Genomic DNA, 16,070 nt, shown 5'->3' on the forward strand with positions numbered 1-16,070 from the left:
TACATTCTGTAAAGCGCCATGATACATGTGTTATGTTTTGGCGCTCTATAAGCACAATAAATTGAAATTGAATTGAAATTGAATTGAACTGCAGGAACAGATGTCAACACATAGTAGGCTAATGTTGATTTACTGGCTTGCATCTCTCAAGCCTATGTTGCTAACCTTCCTAGGCTGTAAAATTAATGCCTACTGTTGGGTTAATTACATTTGATTAATGGGCTATGCAACCATTTACATTTGGAGATAGTTCTTTCTAGCTAACTATCCAACTCACATCATGTCCTTTTTTGTGTTTTTTTCATATTCATTTCTACCAATAATGTAAATGAAAAAGGTTCAAATTAAAAACAGAAAAAAACATGAATAATCTTGTCTATAATGTGACCAGTTCAAGTGCTGAAATAATCATGCTTTGTAAATGTCATCCTTTTCCCACAATTTCACAGTTTTTGGTGATGCATTTCATGCATGCATCACAGGAATTATTGGGAATTGTTCGGTTTTGGATTCGGCCAAATCTTAAATATAATGGATTTGGTATTCGGCAGAATCTTAATCAGGATTTGGTGCATTCCTATTGATTGATTCAAGTACATAGACAACTTAGATTTGAGTTCAAGTTGATCGTTATATTTAGATTTGAGTTCAAGTCAACTGATTTCTTTGCATTGTAGGCATGGTCAGTGGCACACCTCTCTCTGGTTCTCTAAATCTCATAGCGTTAACAATGTTTCTCCTTTCAGCCTCCAGTTCTGCAGCAGCCTGCTGTCTGCGGACCTCAGTATTCCTCTTTCTCTTCATTTCCTCTCCAAGAAGCCATTCAGTCATTCCCCTATTTTTAACCTGAGCTAAGTACCAGCAAAAACAGAAGTCATATTACAGCCACACACAAAGTACAAATCATTAAGTGTGATAATCAAATGATTATCAGACTCTAAAATGTTAGTCATCTCATGTTACTTTGTTGAGTTCTCATTGGCATATTAGAACAGAAGAAATCAGACAGATATGAAATAAACCAACCTTTGGGTTTTTCAACTTCATCGATTGCCAGCATGGATTCGGACTTTGCCCTAAAATAAAATCAAACTTTAGATTTCATAATGCTTAGCTTGGTCAGTTATAAGAGCCCCTCTCACAGCCTTACCAGGTATGGATCACATATGCATGCAGTGACGGACTGGTAATCTGGAATTTGGCCAGATGCCAGAGGCGGTGCGGGCCCTCGTGGGCCAGCAGGCCAATCAGAGAGCGGCATGCGACCCCTTGATTGTAAACGGCGGACCCAAGATCATTTCTCTCGGCCCCACCTTTCAGGCGTCAATTTAAGCCAACTGATAGCCAAATTTCTCTGTTGGCGACAGAGAAAGAGGTCCTAATGAACTTGGATTCAGATGACGCAATAGACAGGGTTGCAGAGAAAAGCAAACTCCTCCGTACTTTGTTTAACTGCATGACGGTAAAACATGTTTTTATTATCGAGCGGCTGGCTCTGATGGTTTATTATTTTTTTATGAATTGGGGTTGTGCATTGATATGTCCATGTTTTGGTGCTGTTTTTTATGGCATGGAAGTTTATGTTCACCATCACTGGGGCTATCAAAAGTGTGTGTTCTTTCCGTGCGTAAAAAGTTCTATCTGTGAGTTGCGCTGGTGGGTGGAAATGCCAGGGCCGTTTTTTGTTCCCAGTCCGTCACTGTATGAATGGCATACTGCCTGGCCTTCAATGACATCAATTTGTGTGGGTTGCTGTTTAAATAACTGAATTTTAAAATCAGTAGTGCATACATACCATACACACATAAGAACGTACGCATAAACACATAGAAAGCATTAAGACAATAATGGAATGACACATTTTTGATAGCCCAGGAATACATAATACAGCTGTCTAACCACTGCGGCTGCGGTTGTAGCATTTCTTTCCTATCTTGATGTGTTGTAGCCTCATCTTCCTTTTCCAGCCAACATTTCTCCATCTCGTCCACATGCTTCCTCTCTGTAGTGCTCTCATCTTCCTTGTTCGTTTGAATCAAATCATCTTTATTCTTCGAGCTCAACTGTTCTGCAAGATACTTCTTCTGCTCTGTCCTTTGCCTTTCCTGGTCTCCTGTTAGACACGGGTTACACTCCTCTTGTGTCATCCTCCTATCCATCTCCTCCTGGTATTTCCCATCACTTGGAACTATGGGTTGGTTCAATTGGGGGACATGAGTGATACCAAAGCTGTCCTGCTTGATACCAAAGCTGTTCTGGTCCAGTGTTTTCACCTCCTGGTGAACATAAAATCAGAAAATCTCTTTCACCTGGCTTGCAGTAAATTCTACAGGCATTATTTTCATATTTACTTATCACCATTTTAAAACAAGTGTTTTCTCCTTATTACTAGTTGTGCATACCATTTTGTATTGCAATAATAATGTATTTAGTATTGCAATAATAATGTCTTCACATGCGAAGAAGACAATGGGCCTCATTCACCAATATCTTCCTAAGAATTTTGTTAACTGTTCTTAAGAAGGTCCTACAAAAACTCTTAGGCAGATTCATGAAGGTGTTCTTAAACTTCAGAATCGTTCACAGTTTTGTTCTTATCATGCTGAATCCCATTTCTTCTTAAGTTGACAAGGCTTCTTAAGTTGATTGCTCTTAATTAGCATAGGCCAAGGCACAATAATTGAGGCCAAGGCACCAGCTTTCATCTGACCATATGTTGTACACTACGAGCAAGACAATTTGATTACCGCATATGACACATGCTTTAAAATAAAAGCACTGCTGCAGGAATTGAACAGTAAATAGTCGTTATATTTAGTAGTTAGTATAAAAAGTGAAAAAGTGTTATTTGTTGTGTTTATTTATGTTAAAATACCTTAATGCTTTGTAAAATAGTGGAATTTGGAAAGTGGTCGAGGAATGTTTGGGGCCTGTATTGACTGCTGAAATTTAATTGTAATGTATAAGTGTAGCAAATTTCACATTTTCAGATTTCACATTTGCAGTTGTAGCGTCAAATTTCACAAAATTTGGCATTCCTCCAAGTGATTGTATAAGTTTAGTTATGATTCGACTTTTACATCACAAGATGTGAATAATCAAATAATTACGAACCATGCCTTACATTTTATAACAGAGCAATGAATCAAAAATTTGTAAAAACACATTATGTCAGAACGGTCTGTAGATACAATTTCATGAGAATCAAAAGAAAGACCTCAGACTAGTTCAGTTTACTTTCAACTTAGTTTGTTCGAAAATGGTGGGAATATTTCAGATGGAAATGGCTGGGTGCTTTGGATTTGGGAGCTGTCACAGAATCAGGGGGAAAATAATTTTCCAAAATTCCAAATGGGGGACATGAGTAACCAGTAACATGTTAAAGAATTCCAAAGAACAAATAAGGCTACCAGTACTTACAGTAAATTTCCTAGGTAAGGAAGTGAGTCTTGTAGACTGAGTTCCATATGGGCGGGGAGTAACCACGGATGTTAGTCGTGCACTGTTGGATCTTTGAGCATTTGTGGGAAGAGAGGTTGACACCGCAGTCTTGTTGAAATAGGCTAAACTGGGATCTTGTGCTGCTCTCCCAAAAAGATAAGTGGGCTGTTCTGGCAAAATGGTGCTATCAGAACTTTTGTTCGACCCTGGATCTTCCCGAACACTTTGGACTGCCACACTTTTGAAGTGGCTAGGAATAGATGTGATACTAGATTTGGGTCTGTTACTGCTGAAATCGAAGTGGTCTTGTGCTTTGGGACTGTTGTTACTTGGTAGGCTTGACAGTGTCTGGGATCTAATTAACCTTTGAGAGGGCAGGGAAAAGCTGTCCTGGGTAGGTGGTTCTGATTCTGATTCTGATTCTGAAGAGCTGGATAAATCCGTTGTTATGGCTGGATCAGAATGGGAGACTGGTGTGTCCTGGGCAAATACATCATTGACTGTCTCTTTGTAGACTGATACAGGTCTGCCCTTTGACACTGGCTTTGTTTCCTCTGATGACTGAGTGGCCGAGCGTCTGAGTCCTTTGTTGAAAGGGCCCTTCAGTTCCTTCTCTCTGTAACAAAACAATGGAGGAAATGACTGTGCCATGTGATTGTGTTATTCGCTACAGCTGAGCCGCAACCCCCCCCCCAAAAAAAAACAAAAACAATAAAGGGCCGGGAACGATAACTATAAAGATAACTATAACTGTAACGAAGAAAGCGTCCACATTGACCAACGATAAGGAAAGTCTCTCCTCGTGTTGATGAATGTGATGGCTAAAATTTGATAGATTCTGATTGGCTGTTTCTTTGGATCTTTGGATGCCGGAACTCTGAGGGAACTAAAGGGAAAAATGTATTTCAAACAAAATTCCATTCAATTCCAGAGATATGGTGAATATTTGGTGTCTGGACCTACAGTATTACAGTTTGGGCTGTGGATTCAATTTTGCTGCAGAGCACCAATCAGAGCAAACACAATAGGATTCCCGCAGCTTCTCTGCTTGGACCCCTAATAATGCTGATACAATTACACATGCCATAATTAAATGTTTATTAAATGCATACACACAGAGGTACAGACATGCAGCCCTACCTCTTCTCCTGCATCTCAAATGTTGTGGATGTCTCGGTTCCTCTGCCACTGGTGATCAGCTCAATCTTCTCTCTTTCCTCTTTCTTCCTCACAATGTCAGAATTCACACTTTTCCGCCGATTCTTCCACTTGGTGAGATCCTGTTTATGGATACAAAACAAAACTGTCAAAGAGTTCAACAAAGAATGAAAGCAGAGAGAAAACATGTGTTTAGTGAAGCTTTTATCTGTTATCATATTCATAGCTATAGGGGAGACAGTTGAAACACTTTTTAATTAAACATAATATACAAAGTGAGCTTTGAACAAAACCATTCAGGAATTATTACAGCAAAAGTGGGACGTGCGTAATGTTTCATTCGTCCCTCCTGGTCCGGACGGTTGAAACACCATAAGGGGACGAATGAAACATACAGTTTAAGCCATATAAACTTCCCACAACTTCAAATTGTTACTACATCATAAAATTGTACACTACATCATGAATGGTACTCCCAAAAGGTGTTACTTTAGATAGATTGTTGCTGGACTATACGTCTTTGTGAATGTCTGTTAACAACTCATCATCGTGAAGCGTGTATGAAGCAGTTATTGAAAAATCATGCACTGTGGATGATTCTGCCATTTTTATAGCAAGAACAGTAACATATCCCATTTATATCATGTTTCTATCATGAAAAATGTTGTTTCACTAGGTTTTTACGTGGGTTAGGCCACTGCACATCCAAATAAGTGCCCTTAACGACCCACAGCCCATGGGGAAACTCAACCGCCTACCTGGTGGGCCCAAATATATTTTCATCTTTCTAAAAAAATTTTTTTCCATGTGTCACCTCCATAAATTATTGTATAAACACATAAGTATATTTGTATATTTGTGCATTTTACATGGAGGTACAGCCTGGTCGGGACGATTGAAACAAGTATTTCAATCGTCCCGACCAGGCTGTACCTCCACAAAGACATATGCCACTATAGCCTGTTTTGCTTTCCATGTAAACAAGCACGCAATATGAAAATCTGGGATTGTGGAGAACACAAAATATTCTACTGAATAAGCATGAAGTTGAACCTTTACATGAAAAACATTCATTAATAATCGAAAAAAATTTAACTTTAAATTTAATTAAGTTTACTTTCGACCATCAAAACTCGTTTATCGCCTGTAACTCCATGATTAAAAGACATAGCAGGAAGATATTTGGCTGATAGAAGGAGGTTAACATGCTCTATGTTTTGACAAAAGGACGTCTGTCTATCATCATTGCACTCGGAGAAAACTGGAATGTTTCATTCGTCCCGCGTTTCATTCATCCCGGCTCTCCCCTAGCTATTATCCCAAAGGGGCAGATGTACAAAGGAAGCGTAATTAGCACCTTCGTCACTCTGTAGAACAGGGGTCCCCAAATAGTTAGGCCCAAGGGCCAAATTATGTCAATCAAACCAAACCAAGGGCCAAAGCATTCAGGACTAAACACGCATACACCCTCAAACATTTAAAAATGGAAAACCATCGCATATTTCTATATCTGACTCTGACCAAAAACATTTGAATTAACTGCACCTCTGAAAACAAATTAGCAAAATTTGTAGTAAATGATTTACATTACATTACATTACATTTGGCTGACACATTTTTAACCAAAGCGACTTACAACATGGTAAACAGTTTAAGCTTTTTAAAGCAATTCTCTTAACAATTTTAGGACAATTTAAAAAAAGTAAAGAGTACAATAAGAAATATAGCTGCAAGCAGCAATGCGGGGGCCTAGCAGTGCGCTATAGCAGGAATGGCGTTGCCATGGCATGAGCAAGCACTCACAGCAAGAGGCCAAATTGCACCAATGTCCTTGTGTGTTCTCACAATCAGCTACCATGTCCCTCTACCAAGTTTGGACTTCATACACCAAAGTGTTGCTGAGATGTGAGCTCACTTTCTTTATTACAGCACCCCTAGAGGCCAAATGAGACCACTTTCCTTGCATGTCCTCACAATCAGCTAATATGTCCATGTATCAAGTTTGGACTTCATACAATGAAGCGTTGCTGAGATATGAGCCCACTTCCTGTATTACAGCGCCCCCTATAGAGGCCAAATGATGCCAATTTCCTACTGTGTCCTCACAATCAGGTTCCAAGTCCCTGTACCAAGTTTGGACTTCATACATCAAAGCGCTGCTAAGATAGGAGCTCACTTCCTGTATTGCAGCGCCCCCTATAGAGGCCAAATGATTCCAATTTCCTAGTGCGTCATCATAATAAGGTAACAGGTCATTATACCAAGTTTGGACTTTGTACACCAAAGCGTTGCTGAGATACAAGCTCACTTCCTGTATTACAGCGCCCCCTATAGAGGCCACATGATGCCAATTTCCTAGTGCGTCCTCACAATCAGATACCAAGTCCCTGTACCAAGTTTGGACTTCATACATTAAAGCATAGCCGAGATGTTAGCCCACTTCCTGTTTGGTGGCTTCATCGCCATATTTGATTGGCTGTCACGGGCAAACTCAAATTAAAAGATCTGATAAGTATCGTTTGTGCGGCTCGGTCTGAAGATCATCTCCGACAAGTTCTGTGAAAATTGGATGAAATTTGTAACCGCTGAAACTTTTCGTAGAGTTTGTATTAAATCCAATATGGCGGAGATCCAATATGGCGGAAAGTGACGGGATAGGGGTCGATGAACTCGGGATGGTCCAAGGATTCAGACGCTACCTCAATTGTGAAAAACAGACAAAAGAGTCAAGGATCATGCGCATGAATGCATGTGCAGCATTGAACTGGTGGTGGCGCTAGTGTATTCAATGTATATCCATGAAAATTGCTGTGAGTGATTGGGACAGTGTCCTGACTAATGGTATCAAGATTTACTATGTTAACTCAAAGTGTCACCGAGATGTTAGCCCACTTCCTGTTTTGTGGCTTCATCACCATATTTGTTTGGCTGTCATGGGCCAATAATGTGGAATTTGAAATATCTGACAAGTATCGTTTGTGCGGCTCGGTCTGAAGATCATCTCCGCCAAGTTCCGTGAAAATCGGATGAAATTTGTAACTGCTGAAACTTTTCGTAGAGTTTGGACTAAATTCAATATGGCGGAAGTCCAATATGGGGGAAAGTGACGGGATAGGAGTCGGTGAACTCGGGATAGTCCAAGGATTCAGACGCTACCTCAATTGTGAAAATCAGACAAAAGAGTCAAGAATCACGCGCATGAACGCATGTCCAACATTGAACTGGTGGTGGCGCTAGAGTGTTCAATGTATATGCATAAAAATTGCTGTGAGTGATTGGGACAGTATCCTGACTAATGGTATCAAGTTTTGTTATGTTAATTCAAAGTACCACAGAGATGTTAGTCCACTTCCTGTTTGGCGGCTTCATCGCCATATTTGATTGGCTGTCACGGGCAAACAAAAATTAAATTGAAAAATCTGACAAGTATCTTTTGTGCGGCTCGGGCAGAAGATCATCTCCGCCAAGTTCTGTGAAAATCGGATGAAATTTCTGACCGCTGAAACTTTTCGTAGAGTTTGGACTAAATCCAATATGGCGGAGGTCCAATATGGCGGAAAGTGACATAATAGGGGTCATTGAACTGAGGTTGGTCCAGGGATTCCAGCGGTTCCTGATATGTAAAAATCGGACGCACCGTTCAATGGTCACATGCGTGAATGCAATCCAGGTTCGACCCATTGGTGGCGCTAGAGTGTTGGGCATAGAGTTCTGGAAATTGGTGAGAGTGATCATGGGACAGTGCTGAATCAGTGTGCCAAAAATGCCAAAATTTTCGGTCAGATTTTGACCTGTTGGTGGCGCTAGATGGCTGGGTTTAGAGGTCCGTAAATGAGATTGAGTGGTCAGTGGAGTGTCCCGAAACTTTCTGCCAAAAAATCTGCACTTTTTAGCCAGGCGTTCTATGGGCTGCCATAGACTCCAATGGCAGAATAATAATAGGAAAAGCTATTAACTCAATGGGGTCCTGCAGCTTTTCTGCTTGGCCCCCAATAATAGGAAAAACTAGTAAAACAATGGGTGCCTTCGCAGCTTCGCTGCTAGGCCCCCAATAAGTGCCAAGCCAAGCCGCCGCTGGATTTTCAGTGCCACTGCAAAATTTTCACATAATCAGCAATGTCACAACATTAAGGCCTACACTGTAAAAGCACAACAGCCAACGTCATCGTTGAAATTGTTTTGACAGTCATGACTAAGAAAAACAATGATTAAAAGGTTTTAATCATCTGGAAATGTGACAAACATGCTTGGACAAATACCCATGGTTATCTTGCCCCCATGGAGGATGATAAGATAGGCAAACAATTCCATAAGAACCACTGTTGGAGAGTTACAGACCCCAGGTATCATCTTGGGGTCACCAAGTCCCCCAAACAATCTTCAAAAGTGACCTCACTGCTAATAGATTATTTAGAGGGCATGCCAGGTAAAAGCCTGTCCAGTCATTTAATTACCAATGTTAACAGCAGGAGTTACTGAATGGTACAGTGACTTTGTCTGGAAGTGTGGTCTATTGTCAAATCAAATGAAAATTGCGCTCTTTGACTCGTAACACTTTAGGTGTGTTTGGCGTACATAGAAGAATGACTACACTGAAAAGAACCCCATGCCTAATGAGAATCATGGTGGAGGGGCTGTGCTATTGTGGGGCTGTTTTTATTCCCAAAGGCCTTGGGAACCTAATTAAGGTTCATGGTATCATGAACACCAAGAAAAACCTTTTCAAAGGAAATCTCTGCCAAGACACTAAAACTTAGTCATGATTGGATCATTCATCAGGTCAATGAACCAAAACAAATGTCCAGATCAAAGAAAATATGGTTTGCTGAACACAAAATCAAGCTTCGGACATTGCCATCTCAGTCCCCTGATGTAAACTCCATAGAAAAACAGTGGGGTGAGTCAAAGAGGAGAATGCACAAGTGTGGACCTAGAAATCTGGACGATCTGGGGAGATTTTGTGAAGACGAACAGTCTTAAATCCCTTGCTTTGTATTCTCCAACTTTATGGGGTGTCACAGGAGAATATTACAAGCTGTTTTATTGGCAAAGGGAGGCTTAAGAAGGCATTACAAGCAGGGGTGCCAATAATTGTGAGCAACGTGTTTTTGTTAAAAATAAATTTACTTTGTTTCAAGGTTGGGGTTTTCCTATTTTTTTCCATTCCATTGTGAGATTACAATAAATCACCAACAGATTATTTTTTATACTGGTTTTTAGTCAACTTTAGCAGAGGTGCCAATAATTCTGGAGGGTACTGTATAATCCCTTCATGTTCGGTTTTTATCAAAAAACCCTTAGGGGTCAATATATTATTTTGGTCTACTTGTATTTGTCACTGATGAGGACATACTTACGTCTTGCCAGTGATTCTCACTTTCCTTCATTTTTTGCCGGATACTCTGTAGCTCCTCATACCTTGTTGCTGTTGTTGCATTCTGGTTCACTGGGATGTCAGTCATTGATTTACTCCTATACCATGAATATAGGAAGAAATATTTTTAGTGGTACAAACCAAATGTTTTATAGTTTGAATGATATTTTAATTTTCACAGCTCAGTGCAGTCAATATCACAGTGCAATGCAATCACAGAAAGAAAGATAACAACTGTATTTCAACCTGAAACTTCAAATAGGCTTACATGGTTCATTTTTCACCAAATTAAACAAGTTATACTGCTTTGTTGGCCAATTCTATCCTCAACCTAAATTAAGAAAATTACAATTTGGGGGTGTACATGGTGAACATGGTTTGACATAATTGATTTGTAACTGCTGAATTTGCTGATTGTTGTTTATGGCAAGCCGATTGAGCATTTATTCAGATATCTTGATATCAGGCATAATTGTCATGTACATGCATATGGAAAGCCGATTGAGCATTTATTCAGATATCTTGATATCAGGCATAATTGTCATGTACATGCAAGCCATTTCTGTCCACTAGTTAACTAGTGAGCCATTTCTGTGTGAACTAGTTAACTAGTGACAGCCAAAATGCTCACTAGTTAACTAGTAAGGCCCAAATTCTCTCTAGTTAACTAGTTCATATGTTTCATATCTTACTAGTTAACTAGTGGACACTGAAATGTGCACTAGTTAACTAGTTTAAAGACTTCTATATTTTACTAGTCAACTAGTAAGGTACAAAAATGTTTACTAGCTGACTACTGAATGTCAAATTCCCACTTGTTAACTTCTATGTAATTTGGCCAGCCGCTTGGGCATTCTGATATCTTGATATCAGGCCAACATGCAAGCTATTTTGCAAGCTATTTTTGTCAACTAGTTAACTAGTGAGCCATGTTTGTGCACACTAGTTAACTAGTGACAGCATAAATGCCCACTAGTTAACTAGTGAACACATATTAGCTTCACTAGTTAACTAGTGAGAGCCAGAAATGTCCACTAGTTAACTAGTAAAGGCCAAAATGCATACCAGTCAGCTAGTTGAAGGCTTTTGGGTCTCACTAGTTAACTAGTGACAGCCAAAAATGTGCACATGTTTACTAGTGAAGGCAAAACTTCTCACTAGTTAACTAGTTGGAGTAGGTCAATGTCACTAGTTAACTAGTGAACCATAAATGGCTTACTAGCTAGCTAGGTGATGGCAGCAGGCTCACTAGTTAACTAGTTGATGCATCCTTTGTCCAAACTAGTTAACTAGTGAGGTCATAAATGTATACTAGTAAACTAGTTGAAGCCTAAATTCACACTAGTCAGCTAGTGGCGCAGAATTAAAATTAGGAGGCGGAGAACTCTCGAAATTGAGGCTTTCTATTGGCTCCCTATGTCCAAATAGAAGATGACAACCAATCACAGCGCAGAATTTCACAAAATCCCACCCACAACATTTGCATGTGGCACACAAGTTAACATGCTGGCCAAAGGAACTTTAACTAGTAAACTAGTGGCTTCAGTGTGACACTTACATGTAAACTAGTGAAGGCAGAACTGCTCACTAGTTAACTAGTGAAGACACAAATGCCCACTAGTTAACTAGCGAGGTCTAAAAAGTGTCACTAGTTTACTAGTGTGCACCAAAACACCCACTAGTGAACTAGTGATGGCAATTTCCATTCAACTAGTTAACTAGTGAGGTGCAAAAAGTGTCACTAGTTTACTAGTGTGCCCCAAAATGCCCACTAGTTAACTAGTGAAGGCCATTTCAGCCCCACTAGTTAACTAGTGAGATGCCAAAATTGTCACTTGTTAACATGTAAAGGCCAAAATACCCACTAGTTTACTAGTGAGGGTGTTGTGGGCCTTACTAGTTAACTAGTGGCATGTATATTTTGTTCACTAGTTAACTAGTTACACCTAAAAAGAGAAACAAGCTGACCATTTTTGTCCACTAGTGAACTTGGAACAATTGAAGTCTCACTAGTTTGCATGTGTGGCAGTGAAGCAGCTAGTTAACTAGTGCCTGAAACGGCTATTATGCAAATTCTAATGAGAGGGTGGGTAGAAGACTCCTATTGGATATTATGTAAGAATCCCACCCAGTCTAAATGTAAATTTACTGTTCATAGCCTCGCGATCAGGTCCTGATGGTTGCCCCTAGTGGCTAAAGTGACACAATGCTCTGCAACGGTACTTCAGTATAGATAGTAAAGCAGAGCCTGCAGTATGCAGTATCTCATATTCTGTCAAAATGGTTTTTAATAATAACAGGGAAACCCCATGCTTTAACAAGTGAGCTCTTAGTGATCCACACCAAAGATTCAAGGGATCGATTTTAATATTAGGCCTATTCTTTGTTTATTGTTGCTAGGCAACCACAGACATAAATGTATCCATTCAGTCACGCTTTTCTGATTAATAACTGAAAAACAAAAGATTGTACACATTAACTGCACATAGTTTCAAAAGTAATTAAAAGCTCAAAGATCAAGAAAAAAAACTCCATGCACTTGTAAGGAATTGAACCCTGGTCTCCCACATGAGGTCCTGCTGCTTAACCACTTGAGCTAGTCTTGCCACATCAGCAATGCTATCATCAATGTTCATGTTACTTTTACAAATGCCTCCAGTTTTATCGTGATTTTCAGACTAATAACTGAAAAACTAAAGATTGTAGACATTAACTGAACGAAGATTACAGCAATACACCACAACTTTGTCACTAGACGTGTTATCAAAACATATTTTTATGCTCAAACGATCTTAGTTTATAAAAGTTTGCTCTTAGAACAGCCTGGACGAAGTCAGCCATGTTTTCTAGGTTTCTGAGTCCTAAATGGACCAATCAAAATCCTTGTTCCACCTTCTTCATTTGCATGCAAGTGCGACATTGCGCACTAGTAAACTAGTGGCCAATGTTACGTCCCACTAGTTAACTAGTTGCACAAAATGCCAGCCGTTTGTGTATTTATTCAAATTCCACTAGTTTACTAGTGTGAGGGGCATTTTTCTCCTGCTAGTTCATTATGGACAGTGTTTTGTCCTCACTAGTTAACATGTAAGGCTCAAGACTTAAATTGTTCCACTAGTTAACTAGTGGACAAAAACGGTCAGCTTGTTTGTGTTTTTAGGTGTAACTAGTTAACTAGTGAACAAAATATGCATGCCACTAGTTAACTAGTAAGGCCCACAACACCCTCACTAGTAAACTAGTGGGCCTTTTGGCCTTTACATGTTAACATGTGAGCGTTTTGGCATCTCACTAGTTAACTAGTGGGGCTGCAATGGCCTTCACTAGTTAACTAGTGGGCATTTTGGGGCACACTAGTAAACTAGTGACACTTTTTGCACCTCACTAGTTAACTAGTCGAATGGAAATTGCCATGACTAGTTCACTAGTGGGTGTTTTGGTGCACACTAGTAAACTAGTGACACTTTTTAGACCTCACTAGTTAACTAGTGGGCATTTGTGTCTTCACTAGTTAACTAGTGAGCAGTTCTGCCTTCACTAGTTTACATGTAAGTGTCACACTGAAGCCACTAGTTTACTAGCTAGAGTTCCTTTGGCCAGCATGTTAACTTGTGTGCCACATGCAAATGTTGTGGGTGGGATTTCGTGAAATTCAGCACTGTGATTGGTTGTCATGTTCTATTTGGACATAGGGAGCCAATAGAAAGCCTCAATTTCCAGAATTCTCCGCCTCCTAATTTGAATTCTGCGCCACTAGTTGACTAGTGTGAATTTTGTCTTGAACAAGTTTACTAGTATACATTTATGACCTCACTAGTTAACTAATTTGGACAAAGGATGCATCAACTAGTTAACTAGTGAGCCTGCTGCCATCACCTAGCTAGCTAGTAAGCCATGTATGGTTCACTAGTTAACTAGTGACATTGACCTACTGCAACTAGTTAACTAGTGAGGTGTTTTGCCTTCACTAGTAAACATGTGCACATTTTTGGCTGTCACTAGTTAACTAGTGAGACCCAAAAGCCTTCAACTAGCTGACTGGTATGCATTTTGGCCTTTACTAGTTAACTAGTGGACATTTCTGGCTCTCACTAGTTAACTAGTGAAGCTAATATGTGTTCACTAGTTAACTAGTGGGCATTTATGCTGTCACTAGTTAACTAGTGTGCACAAACATGGCTCACTAGTTAACTAGTTGACAAAAAGGGCTTGCATGTTGGCCTGTTATCAAGATATCAGAATAAATGCCCAAGCGGCTGGCCAAATTACATAGAAGTGGGAATTTGACATTCAGTAGTCAGCTAGTAAATATTTTTGTACCTTACTAGTTGACTAGTAAAATATAGAAGTCTTTAAACTAGTTAACTAGTGCACATTTCAGTGTCCACTAGATAACTAGTGAACATGCTGAGCATTACTAGTTAACTAGTAAGATATGAAACATATGAACTAGTTAACTAGAGAGAATTTGGGCCTTACTAGTTAACTAGTGAGCATTTTGGCTGTCACTAGTTAACTAGTTCACACAGAAATGGCTCACTAGTTAACTAGTGGACAGAAATGGCTTGCATGTACATGACAATTATGCCTGATATCAAGATATCTGAATAAATGCTCAATCGGCTTGCCATAACTGTCTGTATAAATCGTCTTGTAAGTAAACTACCAGTGCTTTTTCAAAGTTCTCAATGTCTCGTTTTAAATGTCAGGGCCTTCGGTAGTCTACCAATGAAGTGTGGAGATACATTGAGCCTCGTAAATGGTGTAAAACAGTGATTTATTTGCATGGCTAACCCGATGCCGAAGCACCACCATTGAAAAAGCTGTTGGTAGCATCGGCTAACTAGCGCCAGATTTTGGAGTGCAGGGGACAAGCCGAGATGGGCTATGAGACATACGTTCACACTCGGTATCATGTTTCAACACACTTTAGGTCAATATCACACCGGAATTCTCCTTTAACTAGTAAGGCCCACAACACCCTCACTAGTAAACTAGGGGGTATTTTGGCCTTTACATGTTAACAAGTGACCATTTTGGCACCTCACTAGTTAACTAGTGGGGCTGAAATGTCCTTCACTAGTTAACTAGTGGGCATTTTGGGGCACACTAGTAAACTAGTGACACTTTTTAGACCTCACTAGTTAACTAGTGGGCATTTGTGCGTTCACTAGTTTACATGTAAGTGTCACACTGAAGCCACTAGTTTACTAGCTAAAGTTCCTTTGGCCAGCATGTTAACTTGTGTGCGACATGCAAATGTTGTGGGTGGGATTTCGGATCTATTTGGACATAGGGAGCCAATAAAAAGCCTCAATTTCCAGAATTCACCGCCTCCTAATTTGAATTCTGCGCCACTAGTTGCCTAGTATGAATTTTGTCTTGAACTAGTTTACTAGTATACATTTATGACCTCACTAGTTAACTAGTGAGCCTGCTGCCATCATCTAGCTAGCTAGTAAGCCATTTATGGTTCACTAGTTAACTAGTGACATTGACCTACTCCAACTAGTTAACTAGTGAGGAGTTATGCTTTCACTAGTAAACTTGTGCACATTTTTGGCTGTCACTAGTTAACTAGTGTGGCCCAAAAGCCTTCATCTAGCTATCTAGTATGCATTTTGCCCTCACTAGTTAACTAGTGGACATTTCTGCCTCTAGTTAACTAGTGAAGCCAAAAATGTGTTCACTAGTTAACTAGTGAGCATTTTGGCTCCCACTAATTAACTAGTGTGCATATCTTGGCCCTCACTAGTTAACTAGTTGACAAAAATGGCTTACATGTACATGACAATTATGTCTGATATCAAGATATCAGAATAAATGCTCAATCGGCTTGCCATAGTTGTTGGCTGTATGTGTGTTATTTCAAGTAATTTATATTCACCTGCTAAATACAGTGCAGGTGGTTTGGAATTGAATTACAGATTTAAGATAAGTTCGCTACCTAGGTGTACCGTTAACTCCCTTCCCCTGGACAATCCCAACGCTGGACTATTGAACTTTCTGTCACTAAATCAGGAATAACGAATTACCATAACGGATACGTAATCATCCCACCTCTTGTAACTTTCAGCTCAAGTGCTTAACACCATGT

At 39.8% G+C, this 16,070-nt stretch overlaps 1 protein-coding gene across 3 annotated transcripts in view; it reads right to left on the reverse strand.

The window, feature by feature from the left end:
• Positions 1-16,070, reverse strand: part of LOC143100765 (uncharacterized) — a 94,787-nt gene that overhangs the window by 25,343 nt on the left and 53,374 nt on the right. For 2 of the 3 annotated variants that reach the window (XR_012981935.1, XM_076264223.1), the window contains exons 3-8: positions 9,957-10,071; positions 4,582-4,721; positions 3,421-4,057; positions 1,900-2,276; positions 1,027-1,076; positions 696-851 (exon numbers count right to left, since the gene is read on the reverse strand). Coding sequence is in view for 2 of the 3 variants with exons in the window: in XM_076264223.1 (XP_076120338.1) it covers positions 696-851; positions 1,027-1,076; positions 1,900-2,276; positions 3,421-4,057; positions 4,582-4,721; positions 9,957-10,071 (1,475 nt within the window). In the remaining variant the exon portion in view is untranslated. The remainder of the gene's footprint in view (positions 1-695; positions 852-1,026; positions 1,077-1,899; positions 2,277-3,420; positions 4,058-4,581; positions 4,722-9,956; positions 10,072-16,070) is intronic. The other variant, XM_076264224.1, reaches the window with a different exon arrangement.

The sequence above is a fragment of the Alosa pseudoharengus genome, unplaced genomic scaffold, assembly GCF_046254945.1.
Source record: "Alosa pseudoharengus isolate Yale_2024_CS ecotype anadromous, Long Island Sound unplaced genomic scaffold, YU_APseudo_1.1 YU_APseudo_1.1_scf_3, whole genome shotgun sequence".
Classification (NCBI taxonomy): Eukaryota; Metazoa; Chordata; class Actinopteri; order Clupeiformes; family Clupeidae; genus Alosa; species Alosa pseudoharengus.